The sequence below is a fragment of the Watersipora subatra genome, chromosome 6 (genome assembly GCF_963576615.1).
Source record: "Watersipora subatra chromosome 6, tzWatSuba1.1, whole genome shotgun sequence".
In the NCBI taxonomy this organism is placed as follows: Eukaryota; Metazoa; Bryozoa; class Gymnolaemata; order Cheilostomatida; family Watersiporidae; genus Watersipora; species Watersipora subatra.
In genome coordinates this window covers 46,659,021-46,684,791 of record NC_088713.1, presented here as the reverse complement: position 1 = coordinate 46,684,791, position 25,771 = coordinate 46,659,021, and the positions used below count along the sequence as shown (strand labels likewise).

General features: G+C 35.8%; 1 protein-coding gene across 1 annotated transcript in view; it reads right to left on the bottom strand.

Annotated features, from left to right (window-relative positions):
- Window positions 1-25,545, bottom strand: part of LOC137398586 (uncharacterized) — a 56,752-nt gene extending 31,207 nt beyond the window's left edge. The window contains exons 1-4 of the mRNA XM_068084746.1: window positions 25,495-25,545; window positions 19,491-19,978; window positions 6,009-6,175; window positions 1,903-1,991 (exon numbers count right to left, since the gene is read on the bottom strand). Of these exons, the coding sequence (XP_067940847.1) occupies window positions 1,903-1,991; window positions 6,009-6,175; window positions 19,491-19,620 (386 nt within the window). The 5' untranslated portion in view covers window positions 19,621-19,978; window positions 25,495-25,545. The remainder of the gene's footprint in view (window positions 1-1,902; window positions 1,992-6,008; window positions 6,176-19,490; window positions 19,979-25,494) is intronic.
- Between the last annotated feature and the right edge of the window lie 226 nt (window positions 25,546-25,771).

The window sequence follows — 25,771 nt, the reverse complement described above, 5'->3', positions numbered from 1 at the left end:
TGCTATGTGCATTGTCCAAGTTCTATTGTGCGCATGCACCAATGAGGAGACGACTCTAAAGAGAAGACAGCATGCAAATGTGATGTATTGGTAAAACCTGGTTCACATTTGAGATTCTGTGACTCACACTCGGTGTTCATCAGATACTACCTGCCACCTCATTGGTCAATTGCTACACATCAGATCACCTCATTGGTCAATTCGTAGAAAATAGAACAGAGAGATTAAGTGAATTTGCCGCTGGTACAACACGTCTTTGACGATAATAACATACGTTTCTGTCAGGTTCGCTTGTGACTGGCAACCAATGTAAACCAACATTCTGAAAATGGGGTCTGAATCGTTAATCTTTTGTGGGCGTCGAATATTGTCCAAAATTTAATTGCCAAAATTTACCTTAAGAGCTGCGGTTGAAACAGTATTTACCACAAGTGACTGCTGCTAACCAAAGATAGATGTATGATAAATGGCTATCTTTTATGTTCTGGAATGAAATTTTCACACTAAACAAAATTTATCAAACTAGATCTTAATTTTTTGGACTAGTCCCCATTGTTTAAACTAAAGAATAAATTTGAACTACAACATACACAGTAGCGTGCGAACTAAAGTGGAGCTCATGTAAGCGTGTAAGTTTTTTTCTGAGGCAATGTTCACGTGTTTATATCAACTAATGCTCTGACAAACCAAGTTACTGTTTAGCAAAGACCATTAAAATATGTTTTTTGACGTTATCAAGTCGTTTGCAGTTGCGCTCGTTCATGAAAAAGCCGCCATATTTGTAGAAAATGATCGTTTTTCTTTTCTTTACTAGTATTTTTAGGTGTTGATTTGATACTATAATAAAAAATTGCAAGCAAAAATATCGTTTTCAAATTATCATTGCAAAAGCTTCGTGTTTTTAACGATAAAATTGTCTATAAAGATGGCCAACAACGATAAAATGACGTCACGAAAAAATGAAGGATACAGCGATGTCGAAAATAAAATGGACCACTATGTTTGAAAAATAAATTATAATTTATAACACTTACTCATCGTGAATTTAGTCAATAACCGCAAATTATATATTGAATTACTCCTTATTTTGTCCTGATATCAAATATGTGAACCAAACAGCTGTAAAACAAATTTATTGCAGACCTATTTACATTTTATACTAATTAATTTATAGCATAAAATTAATTAGCCTAAAATTATACAAGGCATGCGCTAATTTAAAATTTTATGCTAATTAATTTGATACCAAAATGTTGTCATAGAATGCGTGGTTTGAAAGTTATAACAATTTATATAGGCTTGCCAAATATCACGGTTTACAGACTATGCAAATATGTTTCAAATTAAAGTAAACAAATTAGTTTGGTAGCGAAAGAGTTGATACCAGCTTTATCTGACAAAAAATACCAAGCTGTATAACAAAACCTTAACACCAAAACACCACACAACGGATTGTTGGTTATGTTTCAACCAATCAAAATACTGAAGTTCGTTGAGTGTGTCGCAAACCATCAAATATACATGTATGATGTTTTAGGCGAAAGAACATGGAAATCAAATGGTCCAGGCTTTAATGCAACACTAGCCGGGCAACATATTAACTAATCTAAGTTATGCAATACCTTTGACAAGCTTAGGAAGTACTGACCTGGTATTAAAATATTGTACAAAATACTTGCATAAATATTACAAAAATAGCAATATTGGAATGGCTACAACAGCCGTTAAGAAATAAGCGTTTATGATTTTTGCATCAGTTCCGGTGTTTGCAGTTTGCATGCATCATAATTGGTTTCATCCGAATATTAAATCAGCAAAAAAAGACGACTCATATGAACACTACACCAAATCATGATTACGCAAAGGTTATGTGAGCCGGAAGTCAGAGGTCAGATCACTTACGATTCTATAAGCCGTTCCGTCTGATCGAATACTTCCTCCATATTAATGCTGTATTCCTCATCTCGCTGGTATTCAATGGAATTGCTTTCCTACAATAAAAATAGATGACTCCATAAAATTGTGAGTACTAATCTAAAAACTTCAAGCTAGGCAAGACTTGTGACACACGAGGTGTTTACTTTTTCCAATAAAAAAGAGAAACTTTGAGAGAGAAAAAGATAAAAACACAATTTCATCAAACTAACAAATCAAAGTGATTGACTCAAAAACCAAAGTTACATTAACAATGACAAATAAATTTGTAACGGTGGATATAAGTACAGGTTGCTTTATGTGGTGATGACAGCGGAGCGATTCATTATTGGCTGTTTTATACTGTAGAGAAGCTGCTACATAAAAAATATTTATAATGATTGGCAGCGTTTCTTTTTTCATATTCACATGAACTTAAAAGAACACTCGGATGTGGTAATAAGTTAAGAGTGGTAGGGAAAAAGGAGGAAGGTGACAGTGAGAAAGACACAGTGAAAAGGGGAGGGAACAAAGGGAAGAGGGAGAACAAATCCCAATGTTTATAAACCCGCATTTAGAAAAGCAGTTCATGTTACAACACCTATCAGTAGTAGTTAATGTTACACCAAGTTTAGAAAATGGAGCTGATTTGCATAGCTTTCTCTAAGAACCAGAATTATTAACAAGGAATATGTAGACCTTCTGCACGTTTATGAAATGTTCAAATTTATGATCTTAAATCAATAACTAAACCACTAGTACTAACAACTCACCTGCACCAATTTACTACCATTCATAAGAGGGTAAATGAGCAATGAAACTTGCACTGAGTTTAACAAAAGTTAATAAAAGCTTTTCTTATAAAAATAATATTGTGGTACTGATTTCAATTAGGTAACAATCAGGTTTGAGAAAATGTCATCAACAGGTTATCAAAACCACATTCTTAACATCTTATCTTGTACTTTGTTCACCTTTACTAAGTTTTGCCAAAATAGTCACAGACAAACCGATACTCAACACAAATTAGTCAGAGACAAGCCGATACTCAATGCAAATTAGTCAGAGATAAACCGATACTCAACACAAAATAGTCAGAGACAAACCGATACTCAACGCAAATTTGTCGGAACGCTATAAAAACCTCCTCAAAGAATTTATTCAACCACTGAAATAAGTTCTATGATCAGATTGTAAAAATTTTCTTGAAATGCTGCATTGAAAACAAATTAAAAAATATAAAAAATCATGAAAATAATTGAGCTCTGAGTAGACCTAATCTAAGTTACTTAGACTAGGCACCTCCACATGTCACCTTGACTTCTACATCTGCACATCACCAAATCTACACTTTCATATGAAGATATCAGAGGAGTGACTATAACAACCCAATTTCCAGTTTTTGCATCTTTTCACTAAGTTATTTTGCATATATGCAAAGTACAACAATAATAAGTGTAATAAATAAATAATAAATAATTATGTAATATATACAATTATATTTATTATATAAATATACATAATCATGTATATATCATTTTATATATGTAAATAAGAAGAGAATACATATAAAGAGAATATATAGGCAATATGTATATTTATATAATATATATATATTCATAGAAATTTATTAATAATAGTGCATGTTAATTTATATATCAATTAATTTTTTATTCTATTGTTCAGCTAATGTTTGCATTAATGCCATGCGTAATAACTTGAGTGATTAATGAAGAAGGAAAGAGTTATCATACATTTTGAGCTATGGAAAGAATGAAACGAATTACACTATATTCTTATAGGAAGATTTGCTGAAACAATCGCTTCCTAACATAGTAATTAGATATCGGAGCAAAACAACTTCATAGCTAGAGGTTTTACTGTATCACAGTATTTTGAGCAAATATTAATACAGTAAATACTGAAGTTTAATCGGGATGTTAACATTTTTACCAGAAACACTTAGATAGTTGAAGTACCCAATACATGAACTATAATGTTAACTAGATTTAGGCCCTATGTGATATTTACTTCCTAAAGGCAAATTTAGCGAGGCAAGATTCTACTGGTAATAATCAAAACTGCTTGACTAATACTTCAATTGAAGTTAGTCAGGAGTTAAGCGCCCACAGAAAGTGACAACTTGCGAAATAGAAACTAAAAAACTCATAATCAATGGAGTCACTTTTTGCTAACTGTAAGCATTTTCTTTATTTTCTTAGGCTAAGTAGGCTATTGTAAGAGTTGAGAATATTTAAGAAACATGATGAAGGGCGTCACAAGTTCTTTGCACTTTTTACACTTCACAAAATGTAACAGAACATCAGGGAGCCACTGTTATGTCAATGATGCTTGCAGGGACATCTGAATGGGCCAGAGGATAAGCTGTGAGATTTATGCATTTTCGGTTTTTTATAACTTAAAATACATTTTTATGTTGAAAATATGCATTTTTAAAGTGTTTAAATCTTTTTAATTTTAATGCAAAAATAAATTTAACTTTTCAAATTTAAGTTTCAAATTTTTCGAAAAAGTGCATGTTTATTTTTTCTATTTGCTTTCTTTTCTTTATAATCCTTCATGTTTGCAGTTAATCAGAACTTGCGACACTGCAAAGAGTAAACCGCGACATAGAAACTAATTGACCCTAACAAAGACACCTTTTTATTAAGCTTAAAGGTTGACTTGCAACAAAATTCAAATTACAGTTATTTGGTATCAAAAGATTCCCTATGTCTTACTCTGCTGTGTTGTAGGTGCAAAATGTGTGCAAATGTGATTACAAGCTCTTAAATCTAAAAAACGAACAGTTAATCGCCGCCATCAAAAAAACAACGTAGATTTGAATCTCTTTCCAAAACGGCTCAAATGGAACGTAGTTGTACAAGATGGCTTCTGTTTACACATTCATGCAACCTCATTCGTCGAAATATTTTCACAAATATACTTCACGCATTCAATAAAACCATGTCTATTGTTTTTATGTGTTTATTTTATCATCAGTGCAATGCTGTCACTTTCAGAACTGATATTTTATAACTTACCATAAAAATTCTTTTAATTTTTTAACCTTAGCTCGAAGGAGTACATATTGTCTGATAATCATGAAGAGCCAGTTGGTCACCTGTGATAGTCGAAAAAACCTGCAGGAATTATTTGCGCTGTTTGGCAGGAAGTATGGGTCACATGATCAGATTATGATTAGACGATTAGACCAAGCCGAAACGAAACTGTAAAGTAGCGAGCATCTATATTTGATACGGAGTCTTCTAAAAAACACGAAGTGTTGGTCATAAACTAGTGCTACGAGAAGTTTTATGTTGAGCCTTTTATTGGCCTTTCAATTGACGTGAGAACATCACGTGACAAAACAATTTAACCAAATGCAATGACTACATCAGAGAAATAAACTGATTCCGATTTACGGCGGTTTCGTGATGGCTGCGATCAACTCTTCGTTTTTTAGCTTTTTAGAGCTTGTAATCACATTTCCACATATTTTGCACCTTCAACACAACAGAGTAAGACATGGTGAATCTTTTGATTCCAAATAACTGTAGTGTGAATTTTGTTACAGGTCAAACTTTAAGCTTTTTCCTAGTTTCCTTCAATTCAATAGACAATTTTGAATATTGAGGGTTTATAAGAGGCATGATGAAGGGTGTAAAAGCACTTTGCACTTTTACACTTTACAAAATGTAACAAGAGGTGAGAGAGCCACTGCTATCCAGATTGCAGATGGATCTCACTAGGCCATAGTATGAGAGAGATTTATGCATGTTCAGTTTATGTATTTTCAATTTTAAAACTGCATTTTCTTTAAAAAAATTTATTTTGATGTAAAAATTATAAAATTAAAATTTATAAAAATTGAAATTTAAAACAAATTTAATTTTTTAAACTGCCCTTTTAGTTTTTCATTTGCTTTCTTTAATTTTTTAATGAAAATTTTTTACCCAAACAAAGTAGTAAAGCCACAAAAGCCGAACAGGAAGTAATGAGGGATACTGTACTATTATTATAATTTTTAATTTAATTTTTAGTTATAATTTTTATAATAGCCCTTTCTAATGGGTAAATGACTAAGTCCTTACCTTGTTGTGAAAGCCCCATTGGATCTGCCGCTCATCACAGTTGATGGAAATGTACTCAAGTATGTAGAGAAGGAACCAGATTCCATAGTTGCCATCATCAATTTCAACTTGTCTATCGTCCAACACCTCATACGGGGACTCGGACCCACATCGGGTCAGGTAGCTCACTGCAAGCAGCCATCAAGTAATATCACAGACTAGGTCATCATAAAGTTGATATATTGGAATATCGGTAAAGATGTACAAAGGAACCTCCACTTAAGAAAATAATTCGGTTTGGAAGCAGTTTCACAAGTAGAAAACTTTGTCAGTAAAAGCTGGTTTGTCCATATAAATTATCTAATCCTTTCCAAGCCTCCACCAAATTTAGTTAAATAACATTTAAATAAATTATAAATACATGCAATGGTTGAAACCTGCATATGTATATTTTCACACTCTATATAGGAAAAAGACGCTACAAAAAAGAAAAACAGAAAAATAACTAATAAGACCAATGGGTGATGTTTGTTGACCTTTGGCCCTGGCTGTTTAGACAAGAGTAAGACAAGACCGTGAGAACTTGGAGGATGGCGGTCAGAAGAGGTGGGTGTTGTTATGTTGGCTTGGTTTTGTTCAGAATAAACATTTTCAAAACCCAATTGGAAAGGTTTTATTTCGGCGCAAACTAAAAAACTGATCATACAGAAAACACAGAACTTGAACTGCTAGAAACGAAGGTTGTCCTACTATGTATGTGCTATATGCGATATATGATAACTCCAATTTGTACAACAATCAAAAATGAAACCCTTGTCTTTTACTGACTTTTGTTACAAAAAGAAAAAAAGTGAGGCGCGTTCCAGGTGTTAACCACGAACAGGAGACGAGCGAAAGCACAAAACTAACAGACAGGCCAAATATATTTCGTACGACAAAGTAAGTTTCTACCAGAAGTACCATAAAAACTTTTTAAGTAAAGTATTTCATAAGTAGAGGCTCAAATGTATGTGTATAAAAACTGATAATGTAACTCTTGCTATAATAAAAGCCAGGAGTCCATCGTCTGAGACCCAAAAGTCCAAAGTATCTATAAAATCGTTGACATAAGACTTCCCAGAAGGCAACACCATAAATATAAGACCTCGCTTTTCTAAAGACTATAGATGGTTATGTTAAAATAACACTTAGATTTCTCAAATATTTCCTCCCGTGAGCTCCATGGAGTGGAGGCAGTGAGTACTTCAGCCTGGTAACAATGCTAAGACATACCAGGTTGCCACGAAACATGAAGTGGTATTTGTCTAGCTGGCATTTTGACATCATGGTATTTTATTGCTGTCAAACACTGTCTGCCTAGCGACAGCAGGCACCTGTGTATCGTGCATTCCGAGTATGCTGTTAAAAATAACTTGTGGTCAAATGAAGTGTTATTTCATAATAAGCTATTACCCAAAATTACATCATATTAGTGCCTCTTGCTACAGTACTGGTTAACCCAAAAACCACATAATTTGTTATGTCAAAACATCTAGCAACAGGATTAGATATGCTTTCGTAACAGCACTGAAAGTGCATGGAAGAATGTAGTGAGGAAATTTGAAGGCTATCGCAGTAGTTTTTGATTATGGAGCATGAGGAATTGTTTGCAAGGGTGCAGAATAAATCGCAAGGCGAAGAAAGTGACTTCATCGTCGCAAAAAACGATTTACGACTTTTTATAACTAGTTAACCTATCAGCAAGTATTTTATACTTTGCTACAGCATGTTTCTTAGATTGACTCACCAATAACATTGTTTTCATATATTCTGAATATGTCCGTTTTTATTAAGTTTGGAGCTGTTTTTATTTCATTTAAGACAAGGAAGTGGGTGATCGCCCTGTCCCTCTTACTGATTCAGTGATTATATTGAATAGGGAAGCACTATTCGTTTACCAGTGCAATGTCATCATCTGACAATGTTATTCCCAGAAATTCCCAGCATGATGCCACTGTTAGACATTGTGACTGGCAGACATTGTGATATTCTAGGAAAAATGTTGAATCCCCTACACATTTGAGTACCCATGATGAATTCGTATTGTGGGCAGGAAAAAAATACAGTAGCTTGTGGCAGCAATTGGAATACGCAGGAGTAAATGATAACAGAGTCATCTAACCTTTATAAACAGACTAGCTGGATGCCCAGCGTTGTCCGTGTATTAAAAAACAGCTTATAAACGATGAGACGTAATGTGGCTGCCTGCTACTTGCTATTCTTGATTTCAAAATTTTCACAGCTGTAGCCGAACATACACAACAACAGATACACGTGCGTGTTTACACAGAGAGACAGAGAAATATATATGTAGAATGTTTCTAGGGCGCAGTAACCAAACGCTTGCTGGATGTATGCTTGTTTTATAGGCTTCTCTAGTGTGTAATCCATCGTTTTTTTGACGTCATCAAGTCGTTTGCACATGCGCTCGTTCACGAAAAAGCCGCCATATTTGTAGAAAACGATCATTTTTCTTTGATTTATTAGTACTTTTAAGTGTTGTTTTGATAATATAATAAAAATATTGCAAACAAAAACATTGTTTTCAAATTATCATTGCAAAAGCGTCGTGTTTCTAACGATAAAATTGTCTATAAAGACGGCCGACAATGATAAAATGACGTCACGAAAAAACGAAGGATTGAGGAAAGCAAACCTTGACAAGTTTATAGACACAGATGTAAGGCTAAAGAAATGGTAACCACGATAGGCACTTCGATATCCTACCACGTATACCCACAAGGATATGGGTGGGAATTCAAAAAACACTTTTTAAAGATGAGCTAGCACAAATTTTAGTTATTTTATCATAATGTATCGACATTCTTCTACCATTGACGAGTTTTTTGATGTTTGAGGTGATCTGAATGCCAGGATGTTTCATGATTAAAATCAACAAAACATTTTCAAACACTCGAAATGTTTTAACATTTTAAAAAGTTAAAACATCCCGAACATTAAACCATCATTTAATATGTTTAACATTTTAAGACATTAAAACATGTTAAATAATGGCTAAAACGTGCTTGGGTTTTCTTGAAGGAAGCTGAGCATTTTAACCGCGATTAAGTTTTGTCAAATGCAACCTTGAAACATCCTGACAATCAGATCCCCTCAAACAACAAAAAAATCGCCAATGATAGAAAAATGTCGATACATTTTAATAAAATCTGACAATATTCTATGCAAGTTCAGTTTTATAGGGTCAGTCATGTCAAATTTGAAAAAATTTGATCTGCAAGTATCGATATTTTTCAATCATTTGAGATTATGTGTGTTGTTTAAGGTGATCTGACTGCCAGGATGTTTCAAGATTAAAATCAGCAAAACTTAACTCAGTTGAGATGCGGCAACTATGATACGCAGGGAAACATGGCAGCTGTCAAACTCTCGATATTTCGCCGGCAGCCTATGAAATGTGCACAAATTCGATTATGCTTATTGGTCATCATGAGACTTGCTGCGAGACTAGCATTTCATCTTTTGGCTACACCACAGAATAATAATTGATATAAATACAGATGCGTATGTGATACCGTGAACAATGTTATCAGAGACGATCATTGACATAGTAGGATTACTGGTGACACTGTGATATAGCCTACACTATGTTTCCATGAAGAGCATGATTCACATATTTGAGCCAATCCGCAAGTTAACCGCATCATGGAAATGGCATAAATTCGCAAGATAAGCTAGTTTCGTGAATCGTAAAACTTTATCGAATCCATCGTGAATGCAGTTATGGAAACAGCACTTACGAATGATGCGCATTAAAATACCGCGCCAGCTATTCAATTTAAACATTTTTAAAACTTCCGTCGTCCCTTCGATAGTGTTTCACGTGTTTGCATCGCTAACACCTGCATTGCTAATTATCAACTTACAGCGTACAATTCGTTACCTTTTTTAACAAGGCGCCGGCGTCAATCCGCATCGTGCGAATGTCTATAAAAACACTTGATTCGCGCAGTGATGAAATTTGCGAGCAACACCAAACCCGCATGATGAGCTTCATGCGTGTCATGGAAACATCGTGATAGTGTGAGCCAACCTTTATATACCAATTATTTGTAGTGTTATACAGCGAGTTTAGATTGTTTGTGTTCAGGTTGTATTCTATTTAGCTGACCTTAGGTGAACAGCCAGTCACTCCGTTTCTATGACACAGTTAATCTGCAAATTTACATCGCCAGCAGGTTGGAAAAGGCAAAAATTGGTAAATCCAAAGAGTTTTGTTTCTCACAAATCTTTATCAAATCAGATAAAAACGGAACTTGCAAGCGATGCGAAAGACAAAAAGGCGCAAGGTATCCTATTTTAAGTTTTTACACAGCAGTTATTCCTCTTTCAAAAATTTGCTGTTAGGTGAGACTCTGGTGAAGAATTCCGTAGATTGTTAAAGTTGAGCCTGCGTAAAAATTATGTAGAATTTATCAGAAGCGTCAGTATTTTTCGATCATTTGAAACTGTTTTGGATGGTTGAGGTGATCGGACTGCCAGAACGTTTCAAGATTAAAATCGGCAAAACTTGATCACGGTTAAAACGGTCAGATTCATACAAAGGAGTGATTATGACATTTATAGTTGCCCGTCAACAAAGAGACTAACAGAATAGGGAATTACAACACTGCAACTTGAACACGACAGCCAATATCAATAACGACAGAAACAGTCAGCCGCGCGAGTAGTGACGCCATTTCAGCATGTATTTTTCTTTTTGAGCATTTTACCAGCAATCAAATTTTGTCAAAGCTTGAAACACCTAGCGGTCAGATAACCTTTAACATCACAAACAATTGCAAATAGTAGACAAATGTCGACACTTTCTGATAAAAGCGAATCAAACTTTGTGTGTAAGTTTATCTGTATCTGAATCTGTAATCTGTATCTGTGTCTATTGAAACAAATATTACACAATCACTTCGGAGGGGGCAACTCCGAAGTAATGTTGATCGGGTAAACAGTGAATTACGCACATAGGCACACTTTCAAATCTGAATCATTCAAAACAATAGTCAATTAAATGAGCTGCCGTAGAGGATGGTGTGACCTTTACCCTTTGCGTTCTGACGTATCCGTGTGTCCCATCTAGCTGACCTCAGATCAACTGCCAATAAACAGAGTCCAATCAGGACCTTGTCAACTCATTGACTGAATAGAACAACTTGGCATTATGCCATCTGACAAGCCGAGGGGGTAGGCTGCAGGTTGTCGTCAGTTGTTGCATTGTATAATTGCAGTACTACCATGAGGCCTATATGATGAACTAGCTGTGCTACCCGGCTTTGCCCGGATAATAAAAAAGTCTGGACAGAAAATTGATTTGTATTTAGCATATAACAACATTTACCATTCTAATTTTCAAACTTCATATCATGAGAGAAGTGTTTTGGGCAGTGGATATAAATTAAGAGAAAAATGAAAACAACTGTAAAAGTTTTAAAACTTTGTCAAACAACTGTAACTTTCAAGCTATTAGCCTGGCACATTGCCAATGGAAAATTCCAGTAAGGTGCTAGGCTTCTAATGACGGTACAGACGGTTCCCAACCTACGAACGAGTTACGTTCCGAACGATTGTTCGTAAGGTGAATTTGTTCGTAAGTTGCTTCAGTGCTATATTAGTAGGGTAACCAATAAAGTAAAGGCCGGCAAATTCCTTTACAATACGTACAGTAAAAATAAAAAAGTTCTTTGCGCACTGGAGATACGTTCACGCACTTAGGCGCTGCAACGAACTGGGCAGAGAAAGGTGGATGCTGGATTGGGCTTCTGAGTAGTGCCTATTTCCGCCGCTAATACGTCGGTAATACCGTCGGTATTAGCGGCGGACATACGCGCAGACCTGTTCGTATGTACGGGTTGTTCGTAACTCGAATGTTCGTAAGTAGGGAACCGTCTGTACTCCATGATATTGCGTCAGCATTGTTGTCTAGCTCCGCTGTTTTAATAATAGCTATAGCCGGAATGCACACAGACATATGACACACGGACATTTTTTGAGAAATATATATATAGATATAAAACTCGCCCAAATGATGAACTTACGCAATTGTTTTGTAAATTTAATCGGAAAGTATCAGTATTTTTATCATTTGCAATTGTTTTTGTTGTTTGAGGTCATCTGACTGCCAGGATGTTTCTAGATAAAAATTGATAAAACTTGATCGCGATTAAAACGCGAAATTAAATTGCAAAATTGCATTATAAAATTTGTTTAACATATTAAAAGCATGTCGTCAAGGATTTCAGCATGCATGCGCAGCTCTGACAATTCTGTGAATTTCGGCCAAATAATTCTGTGTTTTTCGTTCATTTCGTGATTTCGGTCAGAACCAACAAAGAAATCAACATGTGTGGCCGTACCTTTAAACCATAACTGTCACGAACAACTTTTATTGTATTTACTAGGTAAATCAGACACGCTGATTCCGATTTTGTACTCAAAATAAAGATTAGTCCACTAACTTTCAGATTAATGAAGGCTTTTTTACAGCGTTTTAATATCGGTCTCGAAAACAACACGATAGGCATAACAAGCTTCGCCCATAAAAACGTGACGTAAACTAGCTTTCTAGGAACAGAAGTTACGTAGGGATGTTTAGACCGATTTGGAATAATAGAGATGGGTGTTTTAAAATCCATTAATATCTAAATTCAGCCTTAAAAATAATATCAGTCTTTTCTGAAAGTTAGATAAGCTATTTAGCATTGCATATTTAAAAAAGCGCGATAACAACGCTAGCTTGTGATAAAACCGCGCTTTTTGAGCTCATTTTTGTCGGCGTTCAGCCCAATTAAATGTCATGTAACAAGCTAAGAGCAATTTTAAATAGTTTATATACCTTTCATAAAAAACTGAAATTATTTTACAGGCTGGATTTAGATAATAATGGGTTTTAAGACACCAATCTCTATTATTCTAAATCGGACTAAACATTCCTAACTTCCGTTCCTGAAAAAGCTAGGTTTCGTCACATATTTTTGGGCGGAGCTTGTAATGCCGATTGTGTTGTTTTCGAAACGGATATTGAAACGCTTAAAAGCCTAAATGACTTTGAAGGTTAGTGGACTAATCTTTATTTTGAGTACAAAATCAGAATCAGCGTGTCTGATTTACCTAATAAATGCGATAAAAGTTGTTTGTGACAGTTATGGTTTAAGGTACCACTACAAGCCCAAAATACATGTAGTAGGCAGAACAAAAGCGTAGCCAGTCACATAGACAACACCTATTATTAAAAGATGTCAGGGGAAGCAAACACAGGCTTAATGTGTGAACAGGCCTTAATTTTAGCAGGACAGCTTGTGCAACCATATTTATCTGTTATGTAACAATGCTGTATAGGCCTATTACTGGGCTTTCCTGTAAATACTACCTTCAAGAAAGGACAAGGAAGTCTTTGACAGTTTAGTACACTGAATTAACAGAAAGGACAAAGTGTTCCTTTCTGTTAGCGTCTCGTATAATTCCCTAATCATTACCTAATGATCTGTGCTATGCAATTAAACCAGAGTGCAATTTGCTAATCTTAAAACAGCAAAGATTCCAGGAGTGAACAGTAAACCTGTCATCAAGCCTGACTGCACTTGGAATAATAGTCAGGAATCTGTACTTAGTAAAATATCTAGACTGAGAGCAGATTCCAGTTCAAATCGGAACGGTTGTAGCAAACAAACAAAGCCTGGTTCCTATATCGATTGCGAGACCACGGCTGGTAATCTTATGCAGCAAAACACTCACGACGCTTGGCTGGCCGCTTCTGTTCACATAAAGCTGCATCGCTAATAATCATGTAAAATTGTTCGCTTGCCATGCCGTTGCGATAATGCCGACTTTCACCTGTACAGTACATTTCGGAAAGATTTTGCCCGCGGCTCTTCGCGAAATTTGAACAACACTAAACTCTTGCATTGACCGCCGGCAACTACCGGCGGTACTCAGCGCATAGGTTCACATTTCACCGCCGATAGCCTGTGGTGCTGTCGCCGGCGCTTGCGGCATATATGGGAACCAGACTTAGGTGACCAAGAGCGACCATGTTGGATTTCTGTAGACGCAGTTTTCCAATTTATCCGCATCGTTCCTTGGCCAATTTCGTACAGAACGAATCAGAAAACGACTTTAGAGGCAATATTTTAACAGTACCCTATGAATACACATGGTACACAATGAATGTTTATATTGCAGGCAAAACCTTGACAGACAAACTTTAGATTTTTTATATTTCTATGGTGTTTCGAATCTGTCATACTTTGAAGCAAATATTGCTATACATTTAAGATAAATTTTACATTTACATATTATAAGAATACATATTTTTGTTTAAATTGTTTCACAGCCAAAAAACAACATTACATATTTCAAATAATCACGCATATATTTATATACAATACATAAATTTTAGAAGCCAAATAATACGTAACAATTAAATAATAAATTAATTAATTAAGTTAATAAAAGAACTATCAACAAAACATTTATTTTACAGTTATTTTACCTTAGAGACGCTTGAGCAATTAAGATGGCAACATGTAAGTTCGGCTAAGTAAGTAAGTAAGTAACAAGAAGTAACAAGTGTAACGGTGTAAGTAACAGGAATGTGTGACGTAATTTATCGTAACTTATACTAGATCAAGTTTGAATTAATGCAATTGTTTTTCACGATTTTAAATATTGATTTCCAATTTTTTACAAGCCTTTTCACCTCAACTTGCAAAACCTGAAAAGTTTCAATCGTATATTGGTGACTGTTTAAGTGTTGAAACAAATATATGGTCAACTTTTCGCCATACGTTGAAAAATGGTAGGGCTTACGTAGATGCAATCACGCGGTAGGGTTTGACCGTCATTTCGTATTGAAGAAATCCTATTGGGTGAAGCCAAACGTCAAAAACTCATACAAGCGAAATCGAAACCTCTTGCAAATTTTTTACAAAAAAAAATGTGTGACTGTCCAACAAACTCTGGTCTAATAATGCCATATGCATATATATGTATATATATTTCTCAAAGTCCGTATGCCTGTCTGTTGGAAATCTGGCTATAGCTATTATTAGAAAAGCTGAGCTTGACAACAATAAAGACTCAAATTCATGGAATTTCATGGAATTCTTACTGTCATTGGAAGCCTAACCTTATTAACTAGCTTAGTGGAGTTTCCATTGGCAATATGCCAGGCCACTAGCTTGAAAGGTACAGTTGTTTGACAAAGTTTTAAAACCTTTACAGTTGTTTTTATTTCTCTCTTAATTTAGTTCAACTACACGGACACACTTCTCTCATGATATGTAGTTTGAAAGTTAGAATGGCAAATGTTGTTATATGTTAAATACAAATCAATTTTCTGTCCAAAGACTCTTCTATTACGCGGGCAACGCCGGGTGGCACAGCTAGTATGTATATATAATGCAAAAGACAACAAAATCAAACAAATACCTTCTCAAACTTCTTTGATTGTTTAGAAAGGTTTGTTGGAATCTACTTTCTTGGTTTCGCTCTTAGATATTCCATCATGCCCCATTATCTATGTTTCCATGATGCGCAGTGCTTCGGAGTTGCGCTATCTCCGAATCACGGAAACGGCGTCTTCGCACTGAAATCACTGCGCACTGATCAGTGCGAAGCCAGTGCAAATCCGCAGCAAGGAAACAGCGACTGCGCAGTGGCTGCGCATAGCTCTCATGCCGTGGAGACGGATTCTTCGAGGGCCATAAACTAGTACAAAGGTTGTCCTGCTAATCTTGTTTTTTTTTCTATTCTTCCGATCTTCTTTCACCTAAATTTAATTATGGTCTGCATTCACGAGGATGATGAGGTGATTACTTTCCCCGGACTTTGTTATCGATGCCAACACTTTGCGAAAAATAGGTGGCAAGTCCTAAATTAACGTTTAAATAATATATTACTTAAAAATACTTATTAAAAATATATTACTTTGTAAAAAGTGTGTTAAGGTTTGTAAAACCTTGTGAATGTGTATTGTAAATAAAAGGATAATGACGACAGAATCATAAAAAGACCGTTTATGACGTTCGGTATCCGTGATCGATTCTATTTCTCCATCAGGCGATTCGATTTATACAATTTCTCTTCTCTGGCTAATTTGCTGAAAACTACTGCGCAGCATGGAAACGCACAATCCCTTCAACTTCGGAGGGGGCTGCTTCGCAGTACTGCGCACCATGGAAACATAGTGACCCCATTATCAACTAAGGATTTCATTCAGTGTTTAGATTATCAAATCACACATCAATCTACCACATCAATACATCGTCTTCCATTGACAGCAGACGTGTTTAAACAGTTAACTATAAGTTTATAGGTTCAACTCAGGTCAATGGTCACCAATTATTAGAGGTTTTTGCTCTGTCTTCTTAACACCCACTTCCTGTTAGTTAAAAAGGCATTGCTTCGAAGGTGTCTCGATATGCGTCTACGTACATTGTAGACGTCGATTGATCAAAGCAATCCGCATCTGTGTATAACATCCGCATATGGGAAGAATATCTCCCCGTCTGATGCATGCGTGCGTGCGTACCCGCACACGGTAAATCACACAAAAAATTATGTTGATCCTGATTCCATAACACGCACTCAAACTATTGATTTTGCTGGTATGTTTACAAAGTAGGAAACAAGCGCCCTCAGAGAACTTAGGGAGCCATTTGTGCAATGATAAAGATTTCGAAAAGATAATCTAGCAGAAAATTGGTTGCAGAATTTTGTAGACTCTGGTGAAAATGTTTTTTTGCACAACTGCATGATTTGCGTTGGCACATATCTTTGGCTGGCATATTCTAACGAATATCCAGCGAAAGACCAAAGGTGGTCAAGAAGGTCACCATCAATAGCAGCTAATACTCACTATGTTTCCATGACGCTCATTTAGAGTTGTGTTACCATGCGAAGTTAGAGTAGCGCGCAAGTTGCATTACCGTGCGAATTACGTGTTTCTATGAACATTTGCAAGATGCGGATTGACTTAAGCGCGTCGTTGAAAAAAGGTAATGAATTATACACTATAAATTAATAATTATAACGCACGTGTTAGCGACGCAAACACTTGAAACCCAATCGAGAAAAGATGATAGAAGTATTGAAAACGTTTAAAATTGAATAGCCGAGGCGGTATTTTAATGAGCATCAATCGCGAGTGCTGCTTCCATTTTTTGCAAGCATGACATATTCGAAAAAGTTTCGCGAATCCCGAAACTCATTTACCATGCAGATTTATGTCGTTTCCATGATGTGGTTAACTTGCGGATTGGCTCAAATTTTCGAATGATGCGCGTCACGGAAACATAGTGTATAGAAGCGACTACCGTATGCGCGTAAGAGCCATGTTCTCTTTCAACCTAACTCTCACAAACAAAACTCTCAAAGTTGGTCATCTGTCCAGTTATAGCGATTAAAGTTGAGATTAAAAGATTAAAATTGAGGAATGAAAAGTCTGCTTCGCAGATGATTTCATCTCGGAGCCATCTAGTCAGCAATCTAATCCACTACATTACGATAGAAAGGCTGTCAATGTATGTTAGAGCATTCATTAAATCAGTTAAAATAATCATACTGGAAGCTCTTGGGGTCATTAACTAGCATTCCAAATTAACCCATTCACAAGTCAACAAGCTACCCCAACAAGTTACACGAGATGCAATGGACTCATCGGCTCATGGACTCATGAGTCATCTGGTTTAAAGTATGCATGACGAGTCAATGTTACACGCAACGTCCCTAAAGCTTGATCTCGCAGTTCTTGTTAGCAAGTTTGGCTATACAGATTGCTCACTTAAGTTAACCAATGGCAACTACATTGCTTGCCACTGTTTATAAGCTGTTTTAATACTCGTATAACGCCAGGCATTCTTCTAGTATTTATTATAATAAAAGCTGTGTCCATTAGTCCAGAGCGTTAGGAAAAAAGCTGCATTGCATAGCCATCGAACACGGATGTTGCATGGTGTGCTACCTCTGAAACCCTCATCTGCGGACTATCTAATTTTAAATGAAAGAAATGCCAGGCATTGCTAAGCTGACTTGTACTAATTGATACATCCAGGTCACTCCTCATCGTATAAAACCGATAGCATTTTGCCGATTTTAGCGTCCAAACCATTATTAAAGTTTTTCGACAAATTCGATCGACCTATTATTCTAAGCAAGCGATGAATGGCTTCATCGGACAGGATTTAGCAACTAACTAACATAAAGAACAGGAAAATGATTTGCTCCACACTGATTAAATCGATTTTCATAATAATACCTTATTATAATCATTGTTTGCAAGACCCTAAAGACTCTTTGTAACATAGGCAAACATCTGCTTTTATTTTTCTTCTTAAGAAGTCGTTCGTTTGAATTATTCATGCAATACACTAGTGTGCTGTATATATGGAATAGTATAGTACAGACGGTTCCCTACTTACGAACATTCGAGTTACGAACAACCCGTACATACGAACAGGTCTGCGCGTATGTCCGCCGCTAATACCGACGGTATTACCGACGTATTAGCGGCGGAAATAGGCACTACTCAGAAGCCCAATCCAGCATCCACCTTTCTCTGCCCAGTTCGTTGCAGCGCCTAAGTGCGTGAACGTATCTCCAGTGCGCAAAGAACTTTTTTATTTTTACTGTACGTATTGTAAAGGAATTTGCCGGCCTTTACTTTATTGGTTACCCTACTAATATAGCACTGAAGCAACTTACGAACAAATTCACCTTACGAACAATCGTTCGGAACGTAACTCGTTCGTAGGTTGGGAACCGTCTGTATGCATCGATCACTTGAACAAGCTCTTTCACTAAATGTCTTTTTGATTTCATTAATACGGCATAAATTATGCCGACCCTTTTCCCCCGACTACATTATTTGGTTAATGCAAAGGCTTCTAAAACAAAATTTGTAAATGACAGTTCAGATCCCGGAAGGATTTTCCTTGGTCCAATAAATAGGCCAATCAAATTTGAAAAGCTGAATTATCTTAGGCATAAAAATAAACTCACACAATTTTTTGTACATTTTTATCACAAAGTATCAGTATTTTTTGATCGCTTGCGATTGTTTTTGACGTTTGAGGTGATCTGATTACCCAGATGTTTCAAGATTAAAATCGCATACATTTGATCACGGTTAAAATACTCATGCAAAAGTGCAACTATGACATCTATAGTTGCGAAGAGACCGAGAAAATAGAGACATTTAACGCTTCACTTCAATGCTATAGCCGATATTAACTATCACAATGATAGCAACTAGCGACATTACGTCGCACATACTTTTCTTCTGAGCCTTTTAACAGCGATTAAGTTTCATCGATTTAATCATGAAACATCCTGGCAGTCAGATCACCTCAAACATCAAAAACAGTCGCATATGATAGAAAAGTACCGATACTATTAGTCAAAATCTATTAAAATTTTGTGTATCTCTTTAAAACGATGAACATGGTAACATACCGTATCGGGGGTTGAGCCCTTTCTCATTGGCAGCTTTCAAGAGACTTGAGGAGAACTTATAACCCTGCGCAAGCTCGATAGCTTCAATCACATGACTTGTGGTGCAATGTTGTATCAGGTGCAACTGCATTACTAGAATTGACAATATCAGAAGGTGCTTGCGGTCCTTTAATGAAGAACTTGACAATATCAGAAGGTGCTTGCGGTCTTTCAATGAAGAACTTGACAATATCGGAAGGTGCTTGCGGTCCTTTAATGAAGAACTTGACAGTATCGGAAGGTGCTTGTGAATTCTTACTAAAGAACTTCCGTATTGGCAAAGCTAACCAGCAGTGCCGCTTTAATTTGAGCGAATGGTATGCACTACCAGGTTCTTATTGACTGAGAAACGGTGGATTGTTTGGGTCCTTTGTTCTCAGAGGATGGTATGAGAATAAAGACCATCAATGATTGTCCTCATAGCCAGCAAATGAAGTTATGTAATCAAACTACAACAGAACAATAGCATAATAGAGTGAGAGCCAATAAGTGGCAGTTTTAAGAAGATTTAGGAAACAATGCTAAAACAATTTATTTGCAGTGTAGCTGACAATGTCCCACAGGTATACCGTGTTTCCATGACATGTATGACACGCATCATGTGGATTTGGAGTTGTCGCAAGTTGCGTTACCGTGCGAATCAAGTGCTTCTATAGACATCCGCATGATGCGGATTAAAGGGGTGGTCACACGAGAGCCGAAACGAACTAAATGACTCTGTCAGCTGTAAACAGTTCGGCCGAAGACATTTCTGGCCGAAACAAACAATTTCGGTCCTGCTCAAAATTTTTTGGCCAAACCCTTGCTCTTATTGGCTGGTTAAAATTCTAGCGAGCACGCGTCACATTTTTTCCTTACGTGCATGCAAGCAAAGTTAAAAAGAAATGGGACGATACTTTTATTTCCTTAAATAAACAACATGAAGCAATTTAGGACACGGCTCACCCAGACTTGTGATTGTGTTGCATAAATGTAAGATGTTGCACTTAAGTTTTGCATAAATGTAAGAGAATGGTTGTGATTTTCTTTCATGTAGAATATAAGTAATGTGTCATATTCATCCTGATGAAGTATCGTTGACTGATTTATTTATGTAACACCACAGTGCTATGATAAAGACTGTTTTTTTTGTTATGTACTCAATATAGAAAAACATTCATATGTTAATAAAAAATATAATTATGTTGATGGGAAAGGTTGGCAAAATCTTTGTTTCGAGTGATTTATTTTGAACAACTGAATGATCTTCTGATAAATCCGCTGCGTAATTATAATTTATAATTGTTCCTCAAAGGTTTTTGTTTACAATAGAAATATTTAACTCAAATACATAAAAATTACCAATGAAACAGTATCCTGTCTCCATATGTATGGTATCTAAGAAGCAAAGTGACTTCGGATGCCGTGTGACATGTGGCTTAGCCGAACCGAAGCAAAACAACTTCCGAACCAAACCTAAGTCGGTTCGGTGCGTGTGTGACCATGCCTTAACTCTGACACCTTGTTGAAGAAGGGTAACGAATTAGACACTATATGTTAATAATTAGCGAGGCATGTGTTAGTAACGCACACATGTGAACTCGATCGAAAAAGGACGAACGAAAGAATTGAAAATGTTTAAAATTGAATAGTTGGCACGGTGTTTTAATGCGTATCATTCTAAGTGCTGTTTCCATCATTCGCAAGCGTGATGGATACGACAAAATTTTGCAAATACAAAACTCGGTTAGTTTGGGGATTTATGCCATTCCCACAATGCGGATAACTTGCAGATTGGCTCAAATTTGTGAATTATGCGCATAATGGAAACAGAATGATATTTAGTGTGAAGGGCATTTATTGTACCGAGTTAACAAATGTATCCTGATGTGCCTTCCATGCTGCATTCATACCAGCCGAATTGCAAACGATTTTCTCTGTTCACACCGGGACGAGTTTGGACCGAAAGTGGGTGATTCTGCTATTTTTATTTGCAAGTTCAGATACTTAACTGATATATTTTAGTGAGTCAAGATTTACATTTTTTGCTATAGTTTCTCGCAGACATTTGAGCAAGTTTACAAACTATGTTACAGCGCCCAGTTCATCGCTAATAGTGGCTAACTAAAGGGGGCCCATGTTTTGCTAGCATTCTCTCCTTCAATTATTATAGCAACAGCATGATAACTGAAGCAGATGCTTCAATTATCATGCTGTTGCTATAAAAATTGCTGTACTAATTGAACGAGGTCAATAATTCTATCGATAGCACCTCTTCAGAATTGCCGAATAACTGAATTATTACTAGCGTTAAAAGCTGTGACAAAAAACGTCCACAAATGTAATAACAAATATGGCGTTCACTTAAAATGACAATAGGCCATTTGCTTTGAAATTGATTTCATCGGTTACTCAAATATAAAATCGGTCTAGAATCGTCCACCAATCGGGCACAGCCTGATAAAAGATCCCTCTAGACTAAATCGGTCTCGAACGCGATTGCTCTTTTCACATGAGGCAATTCTGGGCCAGTGGACCAAATCATCCAAACGGCCAAATCGTCCAGACACTCGGCATGAAATCGGCTGGTGTGAATGTAGTTTTAAAAGTCAAAAGTTGGTGAAGTTATGTCTCCGATAGTCCTGTACCATAGAGCTTTACGACATGGCGATTTAATGGTTTGGTAGCGATTTTGAACGTAGATGATTTGAAAATCGCCACCATTTAAAGAGATATATCGCTTATCATTTAAACGATATAATCATGTAATGATGATTTATCTCACATCTGACGATTTTCAAAGTGAGTAATACCGGAGCTAAAACGCATGGGCCTTCTACTCACACGCGCATTCATGAAATAAATATTTATAATCATTAGACATAAAACGGTTTCTTTTCAAGCTCAACTATACAAATAACTACTAACAAAAGTTTGCAAGTTTTTAACATAACATGCGTAATATTTCGATATATCTCAAATCGTTTATAAATAAAAAGACGATTCACGATATATCGCGATACGATTTCATATTGCAAATTTGTAATATTGAATAGTCTGGTGCTTTTGAGAAATCATGAAGAACTATTTGTAACATGGAGCATATGGTTGTGTGAGACCAAGCATTGAAAGCATTAAATATATGGTGATGTTATCACTCCTGCTCATTTTTACACTCGTGAAATGTTTGATAAATTTTTTAATCGGAAAAAACCTAGATATAAATCTTTAGGCAGCATTCTACAACACGCTGTTTGCTCCAACTCGGGTTTGGGTTTTGGGGTTCTACCAGAGACCTGAGAGTTTAAGAATTTGCTTCAAGATCTTAGCTGTTCCAATAACAAGCTTTTCTGCCACTTATTTGTGCTGATTGTTCTTTGTATCTATATACTGTAGAAACCCCTATAACATAAACCTCATATAATGTAAATCACATCTAACGTAAAATTTTCATGCAAATTTTTGCTTCATATTACGTAAAAATATATATAACCTATAGTGTAAAGTTGATGCAAGCTCTCAAATTCATTTTGAATAGCGAAGATTTCAGTTAGCCTTAAAAATATCACTTTGGCTTTTGCCACAATTGAGAGAGCCAGACAAAATTAGATACAAGTATATATATATACATGTATATATATATACATGCATATATATATATATATATATATATATGCGTTCTAGCATGTATATATATATATATATACATATATATATATATATACATGTATATATACATGTATATATACATGTATATATTTGTGAAAGTTGGTCTGTGTGTTTGTCCAGCTATAGCTATTAAGATTTTGAAATAAAGGGTTTGTATACAGAAGGTATGATCTCGGACTCTCCCTTTCGCCAGTCCAATCACTTACTAAATAAGCAACACGAGCTTAATGTAATGTCATTATGTGAGTGCAAATACGCTACCGCTCTCTGTTACGGCGCAACGTCATGAAAAGCTGTAGCGTAACTTTATGAATGCTCAATTGTCAGAGCAAATAGTTAGCTCTTATTAGTAAGCTTACTCAAATTAGCCATTGGCAATGTGTCAGGCTAATGGCAAGTGGCAGGCAACTACATTACCTCTCATTATTTATAACATAGACCTATTAACTATAACTAATTAACTATACCTATAACTAATGGACCTACTAACTATACCTATTACCGATACTGTAAGTACCATCCATGCTGGAACGCATATGGGAGAACCTGTTTAGCCACTGACAACCCGACCCGGTTTGGAAGAGGAACAATTGTGGTTGGATGTAGGCTACTCCTAGCCCCACCAATGGTCCTTCTGTATTTTGAACCACTGACCTGTTGACCCTAAGGCAGCGCACTAACCACTGACCCACGGCTAAACAGACCTACATATTCTAATGATATCTACCATAATTTGATCCTAGGCACATCTGCTCTTGTAACTGGCTGCTGAAAACACATAATTAAATGGTATTGAAAATAAGCTGGACCAAGAAGTGTTGAACACTTTTACAATATATATTATATATTGTAAATATGTAATATAATATATATATTTATATAATACTTTGTGATTATGTAATATACATTATGATAAATTATATAAGAATATAATATATGAGCATGTAAGATATTATATTGTTAATCTTTTTTATTTCACTGAATAGGCCATATAGAAAATTATCAAAGGTTTACTATAATATCAGTTTATTCTCTACAAGGATTACCGATCAGTATTATCAGCAAGAAAAAATTAGAGAGTGTAAGCCCATTTTCTGAAAATATAGCTTCAGAACCATTGCAGTAGAAAGCTAGACTGCTAAGTGAGCATGCCTTGCAAAATAATAAATAGTTGCAAAAGAACTGAGAGTGAATGAGTTCACTAGAGCAAATGCCTCATGAATATAATAAGTTAATATAAATCTCATTGTTTGTTGCATGTATGTCAAACTATAGTGATTCAATTCTAACAATGAAAAATCTGCATCACAGAAGATTTGATCTCAGAACCTTCTTGTCAACAGACCAGCGATCTAATCCACTACACTACAATACCCAACATGTTACCTTAAACATTACATCGGTTAAAATACTCGTGCTTAAAGCACTTGGGGTCATTCACTAGCATGGTTGACAGTAACACGGAACGGAATGATTACTATGTCGTTTGCAAACGCAGCAGTTGTTTTAGTAAAGTTAACTTTACCTTTACTGGCTTACGGGTAAGTCACTCAAAATTATCGGGTAATTATTTTACTACTTGTGCAATGTCGGGTATTCATCTAGTAAGTAAATATAAAAGAGGTAGTTACAGAAATATGTAGAGCAGACTCGTCATAATTCTAGGTAGCATCAGCTGAAAAATACCCAGGGCAATCAGATAGGCCTACATGTAAGTGTAATGAAACCTAACATTCAATTGACTAATGAGGTTAGATGAGTGGTTAAATTTATGTAAAAGTGTCATCCCTTTCCTTATCCTTTTCTAATTTGTGATCATAACTAAAAAGCAAAAACCTAAAAGCTTTCATATAAGCCAAAAACCACTATAGATTTACACTTCAGAAAATAATTCATCCACCAAGGAACAACATACACACCCAGTGTAAGTTTACAAGTTTGTAATGTGTTATTAACTTGTAGTACACTCACAAGTTTGTGTTCAGAACTTGAAACATGCAAAAATTCAAATTTGCTTTTGAAGCTTGATGTTATCCTTCCATACTGCTAGTAAATTTAGACAATTATAAATTTCCCTGTCGGCTGAATACCTAAGACGTTTTCCTTGATTTGGTGCCACTATTGCTTCAAAACGTGGAAAATGTAAGAAATAATAATGAACTTCGTAGAAGTCTACAACAAATATCTTCATGCAAAAACTTCATCGTCATAAAAACCTTACTTGCCTGATTGCCCAGAGCTGTTATTTATACTTTGTAAAAATCATATTGTAATATACCACTATTGCTTAATGCTTACCACAATAAAAATTGCTTACCTGCATATCTATAATATCATTTACGCTTGAAAGCATGTAACACGATCGGTGTTTCACCGTCTTACTTTTTACAACTACGGTGTTGAAAAAAAGAACGTATATGAAACTCATAAACGAGAGTTTACCAAACATACACGATCGTTCTGACACTGAGCAAAAGCATACACGAGCACGAATTTTCGTTATCCCAGTAGCTCATCAACGTAAAAACATATTGACAGGAAATTCCCAAATAGCCTTCCCGACACTTCACTACCGCCTTCGTTCATAACTGTGA